The 23,222-nt window shown below is 42.1% G+C and overlaps 2 protein-coding genes across 7 annotated transcripts; one reads left to right on the top strand and one right to left on the bottom strand.

Annotated features, from left to right (window-relative positions):
• The first annotated feature begins 1,386 nt into the window (after nt 1–1,386).
• Nucleotides 1,387–12,801, top strand: mpi (mannose phosphate isomerase). Of its 3 annotated transcripts, none has more exons than XM_054777563.1 (8): nt 1,387–1,432; nt 2,008–2,135; nt 4,464–4,664; nt 5,615–5,756; nt 6,205–6,384; nt 6,758–6,790; nt 10,332–10,540; nt 11,125–12,801. In XM_054777563.1, exons 1-8 carry the CDS (start codon nt 1,417–1,419, stop codon nt 11,341–11,343), a joined length of 1,128 nt encoding a protein of 375 aa, XP_054633538.1. In that variant the 5' UTR covers nt 1,387–1,416; the 3' UTR covers nt 11,344–12,801. The 3 variants fall into 3 exon arrangements, with proteins under 3 accessions (XP_054633538.1, XP_054633537.1, XP_054633539.1); XM_054777562.1 differs by having other exon boundaries at nt 6,758–6,931; XM_054777564.1 differs by lacking the exon at nt 11,125–12,801 and having other exon boundaries at nt 6,758–6,977; nt 10,332–10,465.
• Nucleotides 12,802–14,662: 1,861 nt separating this feature from the next.
• On the bottom strand, nt 14,663–22,386 carry LOC129181420 (DNA polymerase III subunit epsilon-like). 4 transcript variants are annotated; one of them, XM_054776610.1, is made up of 5 exons: nt 22,308–22,341; nt 22,166–22,213; nt 18,506–18,541; nt 16,033–16,078; nt 14,663–15,378 (listed from the first exon to the last, which is right to left on the bottom strand). In XM_054776610.1, exons 4-5 carry the CDS (start codon nt 16,076–16,078, stop codon nt 14,858–14,860), a joined length of 567 nt encoding a protein of 188 aa, XP_054632585.1. In that variant the 5' UTR covers nt 18,506–18,541; nt 22,166–22,213; nt 22,308–22,341; the 3' UTR covers nt 14,663–14,857. The 4 variants fall into 4 exon arrangements, with proteins under 4 accessions (XP_054632585.1, XP_054632584.1, XP_054632583.1 ...); XM_054776609.1 differs by having other exon boundaries at nt 18,506–18,586; nt 22,308–22,331; XM_054776608.1 differs by lacking the exon at nt 22,166–22,213 and having other exon boundaries at nt 18,506–18,586; nt 22,308–22,386.
• Between the last annotated feature and the right edge of the window lie 836 nt (nt 22,387–23,222).

Below are 23,222 nucleotides of genomic sequence, written 5' to 3'. Positions count from 1 at the left end.
ATACATGTATACCGAAGAAAAATTAGAGGAACACTTCAAAAACACATCAGATCTAAACTGGGGAAAAAATTATCTTGAATATCTTTCCTGATAATAAGTGGGTGATGTATTAGTAACAAAATTATGCCACATAATTTGATAGAAATGAAAATGAGGTTCTGACAATGGGTCCAAGGATTTTATCCAGATACCTAATAGCAGTCAGGGTGCCATTATCTAACCAGTAGAGGTCTGTGCGTCCTTCCAGGGATATGCCTCCCCAGACCATCACTGACCCACCACCAAACCGGTCATGCTGAATGATGTTGCAGGCAGCATAACGTTCTCCACGGCATCTCCTTTCACGTCTGTCGCATGTGCTCAGGTTGAACTTGCTCTCATCAGTGAAGAGCACAGGGCACCAGTGGTGTAGTTGAGAATTCTGGTGGTCTATGGCAAATGCCAATCGAGCTCTACGGTGCTGGGCAGTGACCACAGGGCCCACTACAGGACGTCGGGCCCTCAGGCCACCCTCATGGAGCCTGTTTCTGATTGTTTGGTCAGAAACATTCACACCAGTGGCCTGCTGGAGGTCATTTTGTAGGGCTCTGGCAGTGCTCATTCTGTTCCTCCTTGCACAAAGGAGCAGATACCGATCCTGCTGAGGGTTGAAGGACCTTCTACGGCCCTGTCCAGCTCTCCTGGAGTAACTACCTGTCTCCTGGAATCTCCTCCATGCATCAAGGTACCGCAGTGATGCCCTGGTCCAGATCTGGGAGGAGATCCCCCAGGATCGAAAATAAAATTAACATGTGTTTTGGTGTCATGCGCCCTTTAAGACCTTTAAATAATTACCTGTATTAGAATAAGTACTTCACCACATTTCACTTTTTTAACTACATACATTATTACATTTTGGTCTGTTAACATGCAGCATATCTTTCATGCAGTAGTTTTTGGAGGTTTGTGAGGGGTTTTAGCATACATCCATCTTCTATGCCGCTTATCCTCATCAGGGTCCGGGGTATGCTGGAGCCTATTCCAGCTGACTTTGGGCGAGAGGCGGGGTACACCCTGGACTGGTCGCCAGCCAGTTGTAGGGCACATATAGACAAACAATCATTCATGCTCATATTCATACCTATGGACAAATTAGAGTCGTCAATTAACCTAACATGCATGTTTTGGAATGTTGGAGGAAACCGTACCGAAGAAAACCCACGCACGCACGGGGAGAACATGCAAACTTCAAATTTCATGTGATTCCAGCATTTTAAAGTTTAGTTTCTATTTGCGTATGTGTATGGTGTTTTGCAGCATTTGTGGTTTTGTCGCGTTTTGGTCATTGCTGCCCGTTTGTCCCTGTCGGCCACCGTAGCTTGTACTCTGAAACAATTTTCGTGACGTCACCACCTGATTTCCAGATACGTCAGCGTCATGGAGGAAGTAAGAGGTGAGGCGATTTTCTCCTGTGCAACTTATTTAAGCCATTCAATCTGCTGAGGTTTCGTTTGCTAGGCTATATGGATTTTATTAACTCAAACACTCTCTGTGTCATTGTTATTTAGTAATCAGACACTTTTAAGAACAGTGATGTGGATGCATGTTAGCTAACTTGTCAGGTGGACCTTGCAATGAATGACGCTATCTTAGTGTTCAGTCAGCGATTCTTCCAACGACCGCAGCCCCACCGCATCGGCTTACCTCTGCCACACGGACACCAAATAACTGGGGGAAAAGTGGAATGTTAGATGGCGTTGCAGCAATGGTAGCCAAATGCTTGCATGCGCTCATACACTGGTGTATATTATCATTCATGGCTTTTTCCATTCTTCATGTTCACGCTGATATAGTGCATAATAGCTTTTGTGTTATCAGACTGTTGCACTGACACACTATTGTTATTCAGCAGAAACTGTCGCGATAGTATTATATTGTGGGTTACTTCATGATTCTCCCACATACCTGGTTCCTATTTTGTTTTTGTGCACAACATAACTCTCATTACTGCATTTGACTCCCGTGCAGTGTTTCCCCTGACCTGTGCAGTGCAGAATTACGCGTGGGGAAAGGTGGGGCTGGACAGCGAGGTGGCCAAACTGGTGGTTGGTGGAGACCCACTGGCTGTCATCGAGGATGGCAAACCTTACGCAGAGGTACATGGAACAACGTTGCTCATGACTGCCCCTAAGCACAAGCAGATAAAACAACACGGCATGAAATGAGGTGTTACTAGTTTGAGCCAGAGGGTTTTATTTATGTATGGTCTGTATTTAGCACATGGGAGCCCTGCTGTGTTTGTTTTGAAGGTCATCAGTTCCGTTTACCACCGTGGTGACATTTCCTTGCAGCACACCATGAATGTCACGTGACATACTATCAGAAACTACAGAAACTATTTGCGGGGGTAGCACGTAAAAAGCCTTAATGAAGAACAAACAATTGACAGACTATGGTGAGTTTTGGATGCTCTCGGTGTCATCATCATTCAGACGGCAGCTAAGGCAGCCATGTGGCTAACACTCGCACGTACTGTATGCGCGTGGCAGTCAGAAGGCTAGGCTAATAACTCGAAAAATAATTGACTTCATCGGACAAGATGAGCACGCTTTCTCAGCAGTGGAGGACACTGAATCGCCAAGTGCGCTGAAAGTTTCACCACGCAGTGATATACGTTCTCTTCAAAAAGTAAGTCGAATATGTTTTTGTCTAAATAATGTGATTTTATGGTTCCTTTTTTTTAAATATCATATAGCCAGTAGCAGAGGTGCAGCCAGGAATTCTGAGTCCAATGAAAAAATCGCTTTGACTCCCCCTTTATTAATGAATTACTCATTTTTGTTGGGTCCCCTGGCAGCAAGGGACCTTTGAATTGTCCTGACCGTTCCCCATTATACGGCACCCTGGCCAATAGCACTCATTATAAATAAATTGAAAAGTGTATAATTAATTCATGTGATCGGTATTGGCCGATTTCAGTCCTGGATGATCGGTATCTGAATCGGCAGCATAAAACCCTGATTGGAGCATCCCTAATAATCACTGAAATATTTTAACAGGTTAGCATATCTTGACCTACACTCGAGTGTTTTTTGTATGTGTAATAAAAAATAAAATAAAAGTGAATGTAGTAGATTCCTGCATATTATTCATGGGTTTCTTCTCAAGAATCATATTTTTTATTTGAGCGAAAACCCACCCATTTGTGCATGGTAAAAGCCATTCTTTTTTTTTTCGCAGAAAACCCATATCATTCACCCATAATAAAGTTGGTAGTCATTTCTAATAATAAAGCATAGCATGTACAGCATCATAATACATCAGACATGTTAACATAAGTGAGAACAAAAGTGGTAGCCCGAGGTGGCAATATAACATCAGGTGTCTGAAAACTGCATGATAAGACAAGCACAGAGGAAGATGTTTGTTTTTTTTTTGTTAGCAATAAAAATAAGTTGGCAAAAAAAGACAAACTTGTAGATGAAATAAAACCCTACAATGTTGGTGGTAGATTTAAATGGCTGTCAATGCTTGTAGGGTCTCCATGATCATTGTCTGAGAACGTAACACCTGCAAATAGCAGGGATCTACTGTAAGATCAAAGTGGCCCCTGCATCATTATTTACTCTGTATGTGGTCCTTGGTTGAAAAGGTGTGGACCCCACTTTCTTAAGTAATGTTTCCGCTGGAGGATAAATGAGGGAGACACTAGAAATTGTACAATGTCAACAGTGGAACCTCAAAAGGTGAAGTCGTGCGACTGGCAGGGTGTTTGACTTTAGATCAGTGGTCCCCAACCTATTTTGACCCACGGACTGGCTCGTGTTCCCACAAATCTCCCGCGGACCGGGGGGTTGGTGGGTCGTACATTATAGCGATCTAATTTATGTTATGTTGTTATGTGTAAAACAAAGACATGAATAACATCAAATTAAAAGCACAAAATGAATGCCGACCCACCAGTTCAAGTTCCAGCCAAGTTTTTCCAGAAAGATTATTACATCGCTGTTTGACGTGTGTGGTAAAAGGCAGTGTGCTAACATGAATTAACTAGAGACAAAAGTGCACATTAGCACTCAATAAGTCATCAAAACTTACCTTTATGCAATCCCACATAGTATCAGCATTTGAGACCAAATAGGTGAAAGAAAAATGTTAAAATACAGTAGTAGTCTATCTGTGCGCCATGAGATAAAGTTAGCACATGCATGATGGACATGTGTCAAGTGAGACGGATGTAACAGAAACAATCTGGCCAATTTTCAAAATAAAACGTTAAAAAAATTAAATAATGGAAATTATTTTTTCTTTCTGTGCGGTCCGGTACCAAATGACCCAGAGGGTTCGGGACCACTGCTTTAGATGATCCACAGTATTTGTCAAGCAGGGGGAACTGCTTCCTTGACTTCTGCCACAAACTCCAAACAAAGGTGATATATTTTAAAGAAGATGAGTCAAATGCAAATGTTTTCCCCCTCTAACAGCTGTGGATGGGTGCCCACCCAAAAGGAGACTCCCAGATTAAAGACAACAGGATAGCACAGACCACACTGGGTCAGTGGATCGCACACTTCCCAGCATGCCTGGGCTCCAAAGTCAAGGACACCTTCCAGGGTCAGCTGCCGTTCCTTTTCAAAGTCCTGTCAGTCAACACAGCTTTGTCCATTCAGGCTCATCCAAACAGAGTGAGTACACACACGTATAACACCCACTCTGCCATTATTGAATGACATCATTAGGTTACCGGTTTCAAGCTGAGAAAGTCACCGTTTCAAAACCACTAAAATTTTGCATCATACCGTTCCTACGATATGAGAGTAGGTGGAGGTCCAGCGTGGCCACTTTGTGGAAATACTTTGTCACGTCCTGTGTTATTCCTTACAGTCGGAACTGGGCTTCGATGTGTTGAAACCACATGCTTGTGCTGTGTTTCCAAAAGTCGGGCATAGATAGCACCAGCGTTAGCTGTCTCATTAGCACTGCCAGTACAGCCACGCTGTTGTTGCTTTTGTTGGTCGACATATTACTCACATCAAGGGTCACCAAAAGTGGAGATGTGATTGAGAAGGAGACAGGAGTGAAGGATAAGTGGTATAAGCATTTACTCTCCACTGAACAAAAAGCAACAACCACTTAACGATGTAGTTGCTAACGACATTCACATGAACCCGGAAAGGGAAGTTTCTTGAATAGTGTGACCTGTTTTTTGCAAAAAGATTTATTTTGTGACTTAGCCACTTGATTGCATTTCTTTGCATTTTGCTTATTTATTTATTTTACAAAAAATATTTGTGTTGTGATTCGCCACAGTAGACTGCATTGAGATCGATATTTTATTTATTTATGATTTATTTAGAAATAATTCTGTTATTTTTGTTTCTTTACATTTCTTTTAAATACATATGTTCCACTTTCATTGTGTTATACAGTATTATGTGGTTTAAAATAAATTTGACTTGACTTGACGTTTTTGTCCAAGGTTATCATACCGTCAGAATCTCATACCGGCCCATGCCTAGGCATCATTAGTCTTAGCAATGCTAAATGAAAATGCTACGTGGCCATGGTATTTAAGCTAAGTAACTTCATGAATGCAGATATGTTTTTTTTCTGTCTCACTGTTTGGTCTATTTAGGAGTTAGCTGCTCGTCTCCACACTCAGTTTCCGGAGCACTACCCAGACGACAACCACAAGCCAGAAATGGCCATTGCGCTCACTTACTTCCAGGGCCTCTGTGGCTTTAGGCCAGTGGAGGAGATCCTTGGATTCCTCAAATGTAAGTCTTTGGGACAACTTTTAATTGGATGTCAGACAGGTTTTTAGGTGAAGCGGATTCATGACATGATAAAAACTAGGGTTGTATCACTTTGTGAGGGGAAGGTAGTGTACATGTAGCACTGCAATGCACCTCCACAAGGCCAGGGAGTGCGCCTAAAAGCGGCCAAAAACTACAGTATGCAGCCCAGTCCTTTTTTTTTTTTTTAATTTCCTTAATGAGCTAAATTGATCAAAGTGCCCCACTGCCTCATCCTTTAATTTTTATGCTATATCTGTATTTTTATTTTATTTTAATAATCAATAAAGCTGTAAGCAGTTTTATGTTTTACATTTTGTTCCCTTAGTATGTACCTCCAATGAACTGAACCGTGACATTAAAACCGAGGTACAGTATGTACTGAACCGTAATAAAACCTTGAAACTGATATCTTCATGCAATACATCAGCTGTCCCAGAGTTCCACGCACTGGTGGGCAAAGAGGCAGCAGAGGAGCTGCGGTGCAGCGTGGGAGATGCAGTTCGCACCAGGCAGGCCTTGAAGAAGTGCTTCACCAGGATGATGAATTGTGAGAAGAAAGTGTTTGTAGATCAGCTTAACATGCTGGTGAAGAGAGTCACTGAAGAGGGTGAGTATAGTGCCTTATGACATTTAAAAAGCTTTAACATTTGCGTGCTTGTAACAGCATATGCTGTAAGGCCAACAATATATGGAAATTCCTGCTTTAATTGTGATGAAGTTATGATATTGATCATGCAAACTGGTAAGGCCTGAATTAACTGCACTCCTGGTTGCTGCCAATTCAGTGACGTCATGTATGCCCCCAGAACTTCAGGAAAACTACAGTACACAAAGAGTGGCAGTATTCCTAACCACCTCTTTTATCTGATCATAGTTGATATCCTCATGTAGTGTGTTATGTATGTAAAGTGCCAGGGAATGTTGAAGGTACGGATTCTTGTAAAAATAAAATTTCTTCTCGTGGATGTGTGTCTGTTAAGGCGCGGCAGACAAGGACACATCCAGCAGCAATGGTGAGCTATTGCTTCGCCTCCATTCCCAGTACCCTGGAGACATTGGCTGCTTCTCCATCTACTTCCTCAATTATGTGGCATTGGAACCAAACCAGGCCATGTTCCTTGGAGCCAGTGAGCCTCACGCGTACCTGTACGGAGGTCAGTCACGTTTCGCTCGACTGAATGACTCCTGGCCTTCTATCTGGTAAATTAAGTTTGTCTGACTTGTAACTGGAACAGTTTTCCTGTCTGTCAAATGGCCACATATCCTAATATGTTATTGTTCTGTATATTGTGTTCACAGCTCTTCACTTTTTCCACATTTTATGTGACAGCCTTATTCCAAAATTGAATCAATAATTTTTGTTTTCTTGAAATTCTACATGCAACACCTCACAACATGAAAAATGTTTTTTTGAAATGTTTGGAAATTTATTTAAAAAATACTAATAATAAGATATCACATGTACATAAGTATTCACAACCTTTGCTCAGTACATTGCTCAAGTCTTTTTGAATATGATGCCACACGCTTGGCGCACTTATCTTTGGGCAGTTTCACCCATTCCTCTTTGCAGCGCCTCTCAAGCTCCAATCTGATTGGATGGGAAGCATTAGTGCACAGCCATTTTCACATCTCTCCAGAGATGTTCAATTGATTTCATGTGTGTGTACTGGCTGGGTCACTCATGGAGGAAAGAGGAATGCTGAAGCATTATCAGTGTGACCATCGGCCTCTTGGTCACCTCCCTGGTATTGTATTGTATTGTACTTTATAATCCCACAGCAGGGAAATTCACTTGTTACAGCAGCAAGACAAGTAAAGAGAACAGTGTAAAGAAAGCATAGTGTCTACAACATGGTTCAGGTGGTGCAGGTGTTGTAGAGCCTGACAGCGGTCGGTATGAAGGACCTGCGGAACCTCTCCTTACACCGTGGGTGTAACAGTCTGCTGCTGAAGGAGCTGCTAAGGGAACCCGCAGTGTCATGTAGGGGGTGAGAGGTGTTGTCCATGATGGATGTCAGCTTAGCCAACATCCTTCTCTCCCCCACTTCCTCCACGGAGTCCAGAGGACCGTCCAGGACAGAGCTCGCTCTCCTGATCAGTCTATTGATCCTGCTCCTGTCCCTGTCCGTGCTGCCCCCTCTCCAGCAGCCCACAGCATAGAAGATGGCTGAAGCCACCACAGAGTCATAAAAGGTCCGTAAGAGAGTCCTGCACACACCAAAGGACCTCAGTCTCCTCAGCAGGTGGAGGCGACTCTGGCCCTTCTTGTAGAGGGCGTGGGTGTTGACGGACCAGTCCAGCTTGTTGTTAAGGTGAACACCCAGGAATTTGTAGCTGTCTACCAACTCTATGTCCGCTCCCTGGATGTTCACCGGTGTGAAGTGAGATGTTTTCCTTTGGAAGTTAATGATCATCTCCTTTGTCTTGCTGGTGTTGAGTTGCAGCTGGTTAAGCTCACTCCAGCTGACAAAGTCCCTGATGACCATCCTGTATTCCAGATCATTCCCCTCTGAAACACAACCAACGATGGCTGTGTCGTCGGAGAACTTCTGGATGTGACACTGTGTGGAGTTGTGTGTGAAGTCCGAGGTGTAGAGGGTGAAGAGGAAAGGGGAGCGCACCGTACCCTGAGGGGCACCTGTGCTGCAGAGTACCACGTCAGACACACAGTGACGGAGCCTCACATACTGGGGTCTGTTGGTGAGGTAGTCTATAACCTATGCAGTCAGGTGTTGGTCTACTCCCACACTCTCCACTTTCACTCTGAGTAGTGACGGCTGGATGGTGTTAAAGGCACTGGAGAAGTCAAAAAACATGACCCTCACAGCGCTCCCGCTGTCCTCCAGGTGTAGCAGTGATCTGTGCAGCAGGTAGATCACTGCGTCGTCCACTCCGATCCCAGGCCGGTAAGCAAACTGCAGGGGGTCCAGCTGAGTCCCCACCAGGGGTCGCAGGTGCTGCAGGATAATCCTTTCCATGGTCTTCATCAGGTGAGAGGTCAAGGCAACAGGCCTGAAGTGGTTAGGCTCCTTGGGACGCGGTGTCTTTGGTATCGGGACCACACAGGAGGTCTTCCACAGGGCCGGGACTTTCTCCAGGCTCAGGCTGAGATTGAACAAGTGCCTGAAAATTCCACAGAGCTGCTGGTAATAGCGGTGTTTACACCTGTTTGCGTTTTGCCTCCACATTATCCCGTAATTTTCCATGGAAATGCGTGTCATTTATTTATGGCATGCCTGAAAAGTGTGAAGAGTAGTTCGTGCACTGTTTGCATTCTGTTTAGACATAAATTATGCACTTGGCATGCAATTTGTGACTGAAAATGGTGCGTATTGGCACAAAATGATCACACTCCCACATTGTTTTTGCACTGGTATGCGTTGTCACCACCAACTTCCCGCAGTCGTGGCATTATTAGGTCCCGCTTTGTCCCTTGTGACGCCACGCAACAGCAGGCATAAGCCCCACCTTTGTTCATGGCTATATTTGCAAGGGCCTTACAAGATGTTGAACTCTAGAGAAGAAAGTTAAGTCTATATCATGCACAAAGAGCAGGGAGGAGGCATAAATTAGAAAAAAAGGACAGTGTGGGAGAGAGAATGGCTGACTACAAGACATCGCTTTGGGCATTATGATCACTTATAAACAGAAATTCAAAAAGAAAATTCAAGAGGCTACAGAAATTACTTGAGAATTCCCCGTGACGTGCCCCGACGAGAGGTGGTGGAAAAGTTAACCCCTTCATGTGAATGAGATACAACTTCATACGCAACGTCCGCATTGTTTAGGCATAGGTTGCGGTGCGTTCATGGAAATTATGCGTACCACAAATTTTGAACGTTTCAGGCAGCCCCACCCAGTTTACACATACTTCACACCTATTTACTCATTGGCACGCAAAATTGTGTACCGCTGCGGGGACAATATGCATGCAAGTGTAAATGAGGCTTAAGGGCCATCTCTCCCGTTGGCTCAGACACCTGGTCAGTTCTCGGAAGAGTTCAGGTGGTTGCAAAATTCTTCCTTTTGATGGAGGCCACTGTGCTCATTGGAACCTTCGAAGCAGCAGAAATATTTCTGTACTTCTCCAGATTGTTCCTCGGGACAATCCTTTCTTGGAGATCTGCTTCATGCTTGGTTTGTGCGATGACATGCAGTCATCATCAGGTGAACTCTAATGAAGATGTAGAAACATCTCAAAGAGGATCAGTGGAAACAGGATACACCTAGGCTTAATTTTGAACTTCACGGCAAAGGTTGTGAATACTTATGTCCAGGTGATTTATTCTCCCCCCCCAAACATTAAAAAATATAATATTTTTATTTTGGGGTGCTGTGTGTAAATTTTAAGGAGAAAAATACATTGATTCCATTTTAGAGTAAGACTAGCATAAAATGTGGAAAAAGTGAAGTGCTGTGAATACTTTCTGCATGCACTTTATCGAGGACCTTGGACTTGACCTTGAATGCTTGTACAATTGTAGTAAATGTTTGGATTTATTGTTCAGCCATAAATGCAAGTAGAATTTGTGTAACGCTGTTTGATGTCAGATTGCATCGAGTGTATGGCGTGCTCCGACAACACGGTGAGAGCCGGCCTGACCCCGAAATACATCGACGTCAACACGCTGTGTGAGATGCTCAACTACATCCCGGCCCCTTCTGCCGCCAAAATTTTCCCGTCAGTCCAGGACAGCTCCGACCCATGTGTCACTGTCTATGACCCCCCTGTGCCAGACTTCACCGTCATGAGGATACAGGTGAGAGACCACAGCTGACAAGATTAATCTTCTTCATTATGATTATTTGAGACAATCTAGTAAAACGTATGAGCAGGCAGATCCTTGCCTATGTTGGCTGGAAGTTCAATTCAGGGTTCTATGCTACCATGACGGGTACCATTGTGGTGGCAGCACAAAAACATACAAGTAAAACTTGTGGAATTAATCCTTTGGACAAGGGATCACTAACTGGCAGACTGTGGTTCCAGTCCGGACCCAGATGCCGTGCTATACAGACCTGGGCCTACAGTCAAGAAATGATTTAGGTATTTTAAGTTTTACCAGGGCACTTCCATTTTGACCTGCACATCTTTTTTTAGACCTTACAGTACTGGTTGATCAGATCAGGAAATACACTGCGTGCAAGTTAAGCCGTCCCACGTGACACTACTCAGTCTGGACGTTAGTATGAGGAACATTTCTATATCTGGACCTATTTTTATTCAGTACCCCTGCTTTAGATGTTCACTTAGCTGATGTCCACCATTGTTGCTTTGCCCGCTTGTTTAAACACAGACGATGCAAACAACCCTAAAATAACGCCATCGTCATCCCTCCTCCAGGTCCCGGCCCCCGTGAAGCAGTACACTGTGGCGCCGGTCGACAGTGCCAGCATCCTCCTGGTCATCGAAGGAGATGCCACTGCCGCATCCGCCGGCGCGCTCTCCGATGTCAGCCTGCGGCGGGGCACCGTCTTGTTTGTGTCCGCCAACGAGAGTGTGCTCCTGCATGTGACCTCCCAGGCGGGTGTGACCATGTTCAGGGCCTGCTGCCTCCTGTAGGTGTGAGTCGCGTGTGTGTGTGTGTGTGTGTGTGTGTGTGTGTGTGTGTGTGTGATGAAGTGTGATGGTCCCCGTGCACTTTGTAGGGTGGAAACTTGTAAACTCAGCAAACAGGGCCAACGTCTGGGGCCACGCCCCCTTCAGCTGGGCATCAGCCCTATTCATTGGTTACCCTTGTTTAAGTGATCAAAATGAGTACAGCAAATAATTCCAATCTGAACTGATGATCACACGACTTAGGATTCCACTTGAAGCACCAGATGGTGAGTTGATCTTTTCACCATCCTTCATCAACACAGTGTGGTTGAAAGCACAAGTCTTCTGCACCTCAACATTTTTACAAGTTAAACAGTGATAATTAATTAATGTGTATGTTTTTACTTTCTTAATACAAAGCTTCACTTTTCCTCATGAGAATGCAGTGAATAACGGAATAATGCAAGCACATTTTACACGATGGCAATTGTGGAAATATACACTGATGACGAATGCTGAAGCATCTTTGCACTGGTGCAGAATGCAGAAATGACATGTTTGTTACATGTTTATGTGGTGTGATGCAGTTGTGTAAGCCTTGCACGTGTTTCCAGTTGAGTGTCAACAAGCCGATCTTATGGAGCTTGTCAGTCGATACGCAGCTGAGGGGATGCCCGATGCATGTTTAAATGTACACAGAATGACCGTGGCTTGGCACTGCCCATTGCCAGCATGCCTACAGCGTGGTAGAAGCTACCGTGCAACAAAGCATGATTAACGCGCAAACAAGGAATGCGAATGAACTGAAGTTCATCTTCTTCAACAAAATGCTGCATCTACTTTTAAAGTGTATAAAATGTAATTCACAGTATTTGAAGCTTCATTTGGGATGTTTTCTCCTTTGTACTAACTCGTCAAAACATGCCATTGCCAACCATGGATGACCACTGGACTTTTCCCCCCCCCCCATTATGATAATATCATTATTCAGTTATTGAATAATGATATTTGTAGTTACCTATGGCCAAGAAGTGCACTTTGTTCCAAACAGATGTTATGATACAGTATATATATATCAAATATTACGTACTTATGTTGCATATTGTCACCATCTGAACTCAGTGATGTCTTCCCTTCGACTAACACTGTATTTCTCTCTAGCTTTTATGGTTTGTCACTACAATTAGTCAACTAAAAGTTACTGCAAGGTGTCAGCCATATTTTTACGGTTTCTCACTTTTCCTTCAATCATGTGATACAAGTCTGATTTTAGTGTTTTTAACTGTTACCCTAACTTGTGTCTTTCAAAGGCACACAGACATAAAATAAGTTGATGCTTTGTTTTACCAGTGTTGCCAACACTCATCCCTGTACTTCCTACTGTATTCCTCCAGCGAAAGCACGGTTTTTAGCATTTTGGGAATGCTGTAGCATGGAACCGCAAAGAACATGGACATGAAACTGTGGTTTAATAAAGGATTTGTGTTGTAACTGCTGCCTGTGCATCTTATTTTATTTATCACCCAGGAACCTTTTTCCTACATTAATTTTCCTAAAACAGTAAAAATTCATATTGATTTTTGCACATTTTTGTAAAATACAAAATTACTGTTAACATTTTTACAAGCATGTTACCAGCATGACGTAACTACGCTGAAAAAATTAAACTTCGACATAACATTTTCTCGTCAACTTTTTGAATGAAAACTGAGGCTTGACTGTATTTATATATTGTTTACAAATTCAGGGAATACGTTGTTAAACACAGAAGGGGTTTCGGGCACGAAATGCCAGAGGATTTCATAGATTTTGTTAGTTATTTTGCTCAAACAATTTTATGGAATAAAAGGGAATAATTGTATTATTTTGTTGATATTCTTACATTGTCTTATATTGTTGTATTTATATATTATTTAATTATTCACAAATATGTTTGTTGATTTTAAAAAAAACATTGTTTTTAGAAAATCTGTGTCCTGTAAAATCTGTTTTTTTTAAACAGATTATAATCATGAATAACAAATTTGGTGCAAAAATCACAAAATCTTTCAATGATCTTAAAAAATGGCGACATTGACTGTGCATTTACTTGCTATGTGATCGATACCAAATTGTGCAGTATCGCCCATTTCTATTGTAGGAGACAGGGTCGCTGTCCGAGTATGGAGGGCGTGGTCACATGGTGGTCATTGGTGGGCTTGCGCGGAAGTATAAAGGGCACACACTGAGTACATTTACATGCAGTGGGTAGGTCAGTAACAGCGCAAAAACGGAAGCAAAGGCGTTCATTATCTGCCGGTGTTGTTGTTTTTGGATACAGGAAGAAGAAGCGGAAATAACGCGCATTGCGTCATGACGTTTACCTCAACACTCTTAACCATATCCATCAGACTTTAGGAAATTAATGACAATTTATGTGCACTGAAACCGGTCTGTCCTCATTAGTCCTCATACACTTAGTTTAAAAATCAGACTGTTAGATTCAAATTGTAATAATGCAACTTTCTTCACAAACAGGCAATTAATTGCACCCGAAGTTGAACAGCGAGACTGCAGTCTGGCCCCGTCATTCCGTCAGGATGCACATCCTCATGGTGTACTGGTTGACGATTGCAATGACGCTTCATAGCAATGCTATGCAGTAACTTGATTAATGTTGAAGTGGTGGTGCATTGAATTTATTTTAAAATGAAAGGTGCTCTGTAAATTACCAAAATATAAAATGAAAAGACATCAGTCTATGACATCCATCCATCTATTTTCTATGCCACTTATCCTCTCTAGGGTCGCTGGTATGCTGGAGCCTATCCCAGCTGACTTTGGGCGAGAGGCGGGGTACACCCTGGGCTGGTCGCTAGCCAATCACAGTGCACGTATAGACCACACTCGTATTCATACCTATGGACAATTTAGAGTCGCCAATGAACCTAACATGCATGTTTTTGGAATGTGGGAGGAAACCGGAGTACCCGGAAAAAACACACACACGCACGGGGAGAACATGCAAACTCCACACAGAGATGCCCAACGGAGATTCGAACCCACTAGGCCAGCGTGTGTCACTGCACTGTGTCTATGACATCACTGTAAAATGGTATTTTAATGAGCCGCACAAAAGCGCAATACACAACCAGTGCGCCAACATTTCGGTGCTGAAAGTTCCTAAGAACAAAGCCCAGATAAGAAAATATTAATGAATGACACAATCTTGGTAAGAACTTCATAAGCAGGACTGAAGAACAAATTTGTTCTTAAGAACGGTTTGTGAATGAGACCCAATGTTGTTAGCATAAGGTTTTTCCGTGTTTGCCTGCTATAATACAAAACCCAGACGCTTATGGCATAAAATCTATAGATTTTAATCTAAATGCATTTTCAAAATTACAATTTTGAATGACTCAGCACAGTTTGCTGATGAACATCAAAATTACTTTCCACAGTGGAATAAATCTAATAGAAGTAATAGATAGATAGTAGTAGAAGTAAGTAAGTAGGTCACCTGTAGGTCACCTGTATGGCTTCTATTCTTTCCTCTACACTATATCAGGGCATTCCACACGTCATTTCTGTGTGGCTGCCAATTGTAATAGAGCTCCTGTAGCATCTTGGCGTCTTCCAGGGCATCATGGGCGTTGTATGTCTGGTCCAGGAAGACGTCCACCAAGGACTGTTGGGAGTAGCTTTCCAATCCTGGGTAGAGCATCTTACTCAGCAGTAAGGTGTCCAGAAAACTGTCGACCTCGCCCCAGAAGTTCTCCAGGAGGAAAAACTCCTCCAGCAGCCTGGTGAGCACGGGGGCGTCAAACCGTTTGGCGTTGTGGGCAGCCAGGTACACAGGCCTACGGAAGCAGCCCAGGAAGTTTATGAAAGAGTCGAGAGCGTAGTACAGTTCGAAGGTGGGCTTAAAAAACCCGCGGTGGAACAAAGCGCCGTTGTCCACGGACAACCCATGGACCTTTCTGGCCTTCTTGCTGATATTGCAGCGGGGGACGGTGTAGGCGTTGAAGGTTTGGTTGCCACTGACGGCTGCTATCTGGATGATGTCACACCCACTGGTGTCTGTGGGAAGGGAAGTCCAAAAACACTTTACTACTATCTTATTGTATCATGTCATTGTATTGTGTTGTTTTATCATGGTATTGTATGGTCATGTGGTAGTATTTCAAACAAGTTACATGCGGAACATATGTTTACACTCGCACAATTCACGATACTCAAAAAGGAGTAGGAAGAAGCAAATCTTATTTATTCCTTGTGGTCCAGATGATATCTGTAATATTTGGCCAGTTCCTTAATGTCAGTGACAACAAAGTCTTTTGTCTTCTTCTGGTCCTTGTCAGGGCAACTGGACTGTTCAGGTTGTCCGAGCAGGCTTCATCAGTTCATGCTCAATGATCAGGTGGGACAAACACTAGTCAGACCAGACAGGACAACTCTAGTCTAAGAATTTGGTGCAAGATCCAATGTATTTATCCTCTAAAGCAGGGGTGTCCAAAGTGCGGCTTGGGGGCCATTTACGGCCCGCGACTGCTTTTTTATTGTTTATTTATTTTTTATATTAAAAAAATATATATATATATATATATCAGACAGCAGACAGCAGCATGTAATGGAATGTTAAAAATTCTATATTAAATAGAAGGATGACTTTAGGTCATCCAGGGAAAAAAGAAGAAGCTTATAAGGATATTATGATGACAAAAAGTCTCATACTCAGTCCAGTTGTCTCCAGATCAAAGAAAACCACCGAGTAAGACATCTGCACAAACACACAACCAAAAACAGTGTCAGAACATATTTGCACAAACGCACAAATGATTACAAAAAACACTGTAAGGAGGCATTTGTGCACACAAATTTAAAAACAAATGAAAAAAACACAAATATAAAAATTACACTTTCAACAAAGATTTGCACGGACAAATAGACCAAAGTGAAAATAACAACAAAAAAACCAAAAACACTGTAACATGACATCTGCACAAACACCAAAAAATTCCACAAATCTATGTTAAAAAAACAGAATAGGGCGAAATTTGCACTAACACCAGGGCCACTTCTTGCTATAGGCGAACCACGCCTCTCAAAGCTGCATGTTCAGCCTCATTTCAGGAGAATAAAAATGTCCTGTCCTTGCATGTAGCCATCTGTGTTATTACTTCCCTCATATGATTTTTCCTACTGTGATTTACATTGTCCTTGTTTGTTTGTCCTGATATAGCATTTTCATTTCCAATCAGATTCTGATATTGACCTATACCGATACCAATCTGCTATCAGCACAGATCTCAGACACTTTTATTACTTGTTTAGTAGCATGGAATGTTAGAAAAGGTTTGATCAATTGATAATACTCAAACAAAGAATAATAGCAACAGCAGGTAAGAGAAAAACTCACCCATTAACTTCTTGATGCACCTGATGTATAGTTTTATGGGCAATAGACAGCTCGATGTGTTATGTTGTGTGTTGTCGCTCTGCTGCCGCCTGTCTGCCTTATCCTTGCAGTACAATGCTGCCCTGCAAAAGGCGGAGCTATCTGCACACACCTGCATTCAATTCTCCTTCTGGCCTTCTTAAGCGCGGCAGACAGACAGACTTACTGCGAGATTGCACCTTCCTGCTTCTCATGATGTATTTTTGGTAGTGTACTGATATTTCCTCGGTTGTACTTTTCCTCGTTTGAGGACACTTTGGGTTGTAATAAATATTTTTCTTCTCACCATCTTTCTGCATCTTGGGTTCCTACAAACGGCTCACGCCATTTCTCGACACGACGTGCTCACTGAAGTGTTTAAAGCCGACATTACTCACCACCCACTGGGCTGGCTCTTTTCTCTTACAGCCAATGACTTTCTGCCATCCTGTGGAATTTTCTCACGCTTTGCCAACGTTTCAAAAAGCGGCGGATGTTTCAGGAAGCTGTGATGTTGTGAAAATCCTTCCTCAAATGAAACTGGTTGTATTAAATGTCGCCTGTCCTGTGCCACTACAGGAAACTTATGCATGACAAGTCTTGCACTCAGCTGCAATGTCTTTTTCGGACTTAACGAAAAACACAGCCACACGGCTGACATCGCTCCTTCTCCAAGCTAAACACGCTAGCTCATGCTAGCACATGCTGTTGTGATCATGTGCGTTCTGCATGATGGATAGAATTGCTGCTGCGGAGTCTTGAATGGACCGCTTGTATCGGAGAGCCAATATCGGAGATTTTAGATGCAGGCCGTTATGGATTTTTTTGGACGATATCGGACGGGTATCGAATATCAGTATGGAATCGGGACATCCCTTGTGTCCACATTTTTCCCCTGCATAGTGGAGCCACAGAGCGCACTGCTGTGTCTGACTTGGACGGTGCATCCAGGTGCGCTACAAAGACACAACTCCACAAACGCCTGTGGGATCAGGTAACACATTAGACATCTTAATATTTACTTTCAATAAAAATAAAGTCTGTTTTGTGGGTTAGCTCTGTCTCTTAATAAATGATTTTTTGTAGGATAATTTATTTATTTTTCTTTGTGTGCTGCACTGTTTATTTCGCTTGAGTGATATTTTTGAATGATTTTATTAGCCATTGTTAGAAAGCTGATCATTTTTGCATGTATATGTCTTTTCTGGTGGTGTCAGTGAATGCACCATCGTTGTGTGTTGTGATGCAGAAGTGAATTTTGTATGGGAGTGCAAGTGTTTCGGTGCATAATCTGACTAAATCAATGTTAGTGTGCCATTGTCCATGTAGCTCATAAATAAGTCTCATAGTCAATTGATTTCCGTAATCTACTTGATATGAATTTGTTTTCATTATCATGTACAAGTGTACCATTATCTAAAGCTTTGTCCGTTTTAAACCAGTACATTTCAGAAGACATATAACCTCTCTTAGACCCTATCGTTTTAGCCACCATGGATGTGCAACTATTTGAATGTATTTCTAATAGGGCCCCTATGCGAATGAGTTTGACACCCCCGATCTAAGGGCTAGGAATCTCTTCATCGTAGATTGACAAACTGGTGCCCACCAAAAGCTAGAAACGGCCCTGACTATCACACATCTGCTTACAAAAAACTCACGAAAAAAAGCCAGACAAAAACAGTCGAAGAAAACATAATATAAAGACATGAAAATGAGAAGAATATATGTTTCTAAGTAAAAGTGAAAAGTGTAAAGGTTTGCACTCACCGTGAAGTATTTGCGCTGACACGCTGAAGTCCGAACCTTTAGAAGCAGAAACCAAGACTGGTCACAAGTCAACTTTCGTTTCTGTGGAAGAGTAACTGTCAGTCAATAAGAGTCGCTTTGTCGCGGTTGCCGATGGGAAATGAAGTATTTTTCCGCTGTGGCGCAGCTGCAGTTAGCCACCGATACTATCGTACGACTGCGCCAATAAAGTCAGTGGATCGCACACTTCCCAGTAATCCTGGGCTTCAAAGTCAAAGATATCCTTCAGGGTCAGCCGCCGTTTCTCTTAACCATCATGGAACGGCTTCAGTCTTAAATGAAAATGCTATGGTCATGGTGTTTAAGCTAACTAACTTCATGAATGGAAATGGATGCTTCTTTCTGTATTGAACACAGCATAATTGTGTCTACCTAAACAATGCGAGGGCTCGAGTTTATTTATAAAGCACATTTAAAACAAACGGTTCATGCTGCCCCAAAGTGCTGTACAGATCAAGAAAATAAAATGCCACAAATTAAATAAAAGCCAAAATAGAATTCAATAAGAACAAGTATAAGAACAAATAAAACATTTAATACAATAAAAAATACATAAATAAGAACGTCTTAAAAGCCAGTACATAAAGGTGCTCTTTATTGCTGATTTAAAACACTCCACAGGAGCAGTTTTAATTTAAAGGGAGAGTTCCATAATATAGAACTCTGTGACTGCAAAGGCTCTGTCTCTCGTGTTTAGTCTAGTCCTGGGACTATGTAAGAGAGACTGGTTGCAAGACCTCAGTGCTTACTAGGAGAAAATCAGTTAAATAAGAGGGGGCGAGCCCATTTAGGCATTTGGAAACAAGCAATAAAATCTTAAAATGAACCCTAAAAACAACTGGTAGCCAGTGGAGTGAAGCAATCACAGGGGTAATGTGTTTATAACATTATTTTCCCGTGAGCAGGCGAGCATTCTGTGAATGGAGGACTGATCAAGGCCAAAGGAAAGGGAGTTACAATAGTCCAGACATGAGGAAATGAGCATATACTGTATAAGACCCTTTCAAATTGGTTTTTAGAAAGAATCCTGGGCTGAAAGGGGCTAGCCACACAGAAACGTTTTCAGGTCAAAACAGTATTTTATCATTTCAGCTGCTCATCCGCATGGAAACGGCGCTCTAGATGCCCTGAAACGGTATTTTTTTAAAAAACGGCTTCCAGAGTGGGAAAATCTGAAAACGGCGGCTTGTCGTTTTCGTGCAGACAGCCAAACTGCTGTTTTTCAGAAACGATGACATCACCGACCCGTCGCGGTCATGGGACCAAAAGAGAGCTTTGATGACAAGCCGACATAACAATCCAAATATTTTGACAGACATGACCCACCCCAGTTGACATTCTCCTGATATTTTGTGGTCTTATCTCCAAAATGACTCGTAGAAGTAATTCAATTTTATCGTCAGTGTAGTTGAGCCTTGATGGACTTATGCAAATGCGTTCTTTCTTCTTTTACAGTTTGGTGTGCGTAGGAGATGAAATTCTCTGCACCCTAATAAGGCCACAAGGACCACTTTAGTAATATTATATATATTTAGTAGTATTTAATTAAACAAATTTCACCTCCCCTTACGTGTTTGGTAAACTCCAATTATGAGAATTAAAGAGGACTCGCACTCCAATTGAAGATTTACAAAATGTATTGAAAATAATTCAGACAGAATAATTTTACATTCTTCAGCTATTCCGGCTACCTGTCTCTCCTCATGTCCTCCTGCTTCCTGACCAGAAGGAGAGCGAGTGGGCCTTGATCGCTAGTCCCCTCTGCCTTTTTATAATTGTTTTCCTGATACCATCAACGCCAAAAAATATCTTATCCCTTGCATTCTTTGGTGATATACTGTATTTTAAACAATACCCCTTTAGCTAAAAATAAATCAAATCTTTCCAAAAATAAAATAAATCAAGGTACAAAAAACACAAATGTATTCTTATATAAAATATGTAATCCATTAATTATCTACTCAGAGATGGGTGGAGTAGCCAACAAAACAACTGTATTCGTTTTTTAGTATTGGTACTTTAGAACAGGGGTCACCAACCCGTCAATCGCCAGCTACTGGTCGATCTTTGGGACTTTGCCGGTCGATCGCGAGAATGTTGGGGAAAAAAAGTATTATTACATTAGTGCCCTCCCCTCCCTGAGAGGGACCAACAGGCACGCATTTTGAACACTGAACACACCCGTGCGCCTCGCCGCCCCCCAGGCAACAAGCCGCAAGCTCCAGCCAAAAGCTCAGTCCCCAAAACCTGGCCGGAGACACCGGCTCCCCTTGCCGCACCGCACCAAGTGAGACACAGAGATGTGCTTGAGTACACAACAGTAGTTGTTGCACGTTAATATGACTCCAAATCTGCCTTTGCTACGTCAAAATTAAGGCACAAGTGTAACTCCACAAATGTAAACCTCCCAAAAAAATCTTCGAGCTGCAGCTCATTCGGGCTGACTATTGTAACGCATTGACCAGTCTCTCTCTCCACACCACCGCTCGCCCACGACACTGAGCCAACAAGCCTAGTTGTAATTTGCTCATAGAGCCCACACCACTGATTTCTTCTAAGCTTAAGAAGCCATAAACCTACCACTTCCACACGAGATGGGAAGATTTCCTTTTTTCAATCTATCATGTCGGACATGCCATGGCTGACTTCGTGCAGTGTTAAGGTAATGTATTGTAAGGTAATGTCTCAATGCTTTGTGTCATTACTGCCGCCTAGTGACCAGAATACTACATATTACTTGTATAGGGTCAGGCAAAATGATCTGACACATTTGTAGGTTAAATAAAAGGCAAATAAAGTAAAGAAACAAACAAGTGTTTTTATTTTTGAAAAGTACATATAATGCCATTTTTTTCATATAATGCCATTTTGCTTTGTTTCTTTATAATGCCATTGTTTTTCGTTTCTTTTTCAGTTGCTGCCATGAATTGGACTGGTGAGCATCACGCTTTCATTGTGGAAACGTTTATCAAAACAAACAAATCTGTAACTGCAACACAACGAGCGTTCCGTTTGCACTTCAATCTTGGTAGACATGATCCTGTACCAGCTCGAAACACCATCTTGGTTTGGGTTACCAAATTCAGACCTACTGGATCTGCATTGAGTGTGTGGACAATAATGGATCCCATTTGACTGCTTTAATTTTGAAAACATAATGAAACAGAATGGCATTATATGTACTTTTCGAAAATAAAAACACTTTACTTTATTTGCCTTTTATTTAACCTACAAATGTGTCAGATCATTTTGACTGACCCTGTATTTCAATGTTTTGACTAATAATAGACCATAGTCTACCACCAAACAGCCATCATTTATTAAGTAATTAATTTCTGGAAAACTGCGAGAGAGGGAGCGATAATGGAACTGCGATATTACGAGGGACGACTGCATAGTGAATTGGAATGACAGGTTACTGGTGTATGTTAGTGGTTTTGAAAGCCCTTCAATTACTTTTTTCACAGTTTGTATCCCAATTTTGGCTCAACAGACCAACTTTAAGTGCATTAATAATGTTCTCAGTCCTCATATACTCCTATCCGTCCTGCTGGTTTTATTCTGAAGTCAGACGGTAAAAACTGGGATGTGATCACTGATATTTATCAAAAAGCCACTTACAAAAAGATGAGCTGAGCTGAGCTAGCTACCACAGTTGGACTCCAGAGCCTGTTAACAAAGAAGCCAGTTGAACCGAAATGCCGGCCCATGCCTAAAGAAGAATTGACAGCTAAAAGATAAAAGCGTAAAAGCGTGTACTCACCGTGAAGTCTTTGCACTGACACTCTCAAGTCCAAACTTTTAGAAGGTAACACCCAACCGGCCCTCAAGTCAACTTTCACTTTCGTTTTTTCGGAAAAGAAAGAGTTAGTAGTCGGGATTCTCCAATCAGGATTTTATGCTGCCGATTTTGGCCGAGATTGGCCGATACCGATCACATGGATTAACTGTACACTTTCAATGTATTTATTGTATCAATAGATAATGATTACAAAATAAACGTTTGGACGGATTGTCACTTTTTTGCCTTTATTTGTGCAACGATTTTTGTACTATTTGACACAAACCTGAATTTAATTTGATGCATGTTTTGGAGTATTACAAATACATGGGAAATAAACTGTTAAGAATTATCTTTAGTTTAGTTTACTTTATTATTTATTTAACAGGGACAATGTGCAACCTCATTAATCTTTCCAAAAAAGAAGAGATGTTTTACACCAGATTTATCGAAAGCTACTTTCCATCTGCAGTCCCTGGGAAATAGGTTAAAACAATAAAATACAATCAATATAAATAAAATACACTGCAACATCCATACAGTATAGCCAACCCTACCGATCTACAGCCATAAACACAACACCTTAGTCAACAATTTCAAATGATTACATTACCGTGCTTTGGAAATGACCATAGACATAATTAATGTTGACACTGCTGGTTTCCCAGTAATACTTCTCTGATGTTTCCTGAAAAATGATGTAGGTCAGAACATAGTTCCAGACTGTCTGCAAGGTTAATCCATTCTTCGATGGCTCTAAATGAAAAGGCTGTCTGTGCTAAGGCAGAGTTTCTTTGAGGTAGTCTGCAGTCATTTTGAGCTGTACAATAGACGTTCAAGTTCTCAGAGCACAACTGTACAAATCTCTTCAGTGGTGGTAGGGCGGCGTTATTAAAA

The sequence above is a fragment of the Dunckerocampus dactyliophorus genome, chromosome 5 (assembly GCF_027744805.1).
Source record: "Dunckerocampus dactyliophorus isolate RoL2022-P2 chromosome 5, RoL_Ddac_1.1, whole genome shotgun sequence".
Taxonomy (NCBI): Eukaryota; Metazoa; Chordata; class Actinopteri; order Syngnathiformes; family Syngnathidae; genus Dunckerocampus; species Dunckerocampus dactyliophorus.
This window is presented reverse-complemented; position numbering and strand designations above follow the sequence as displayed.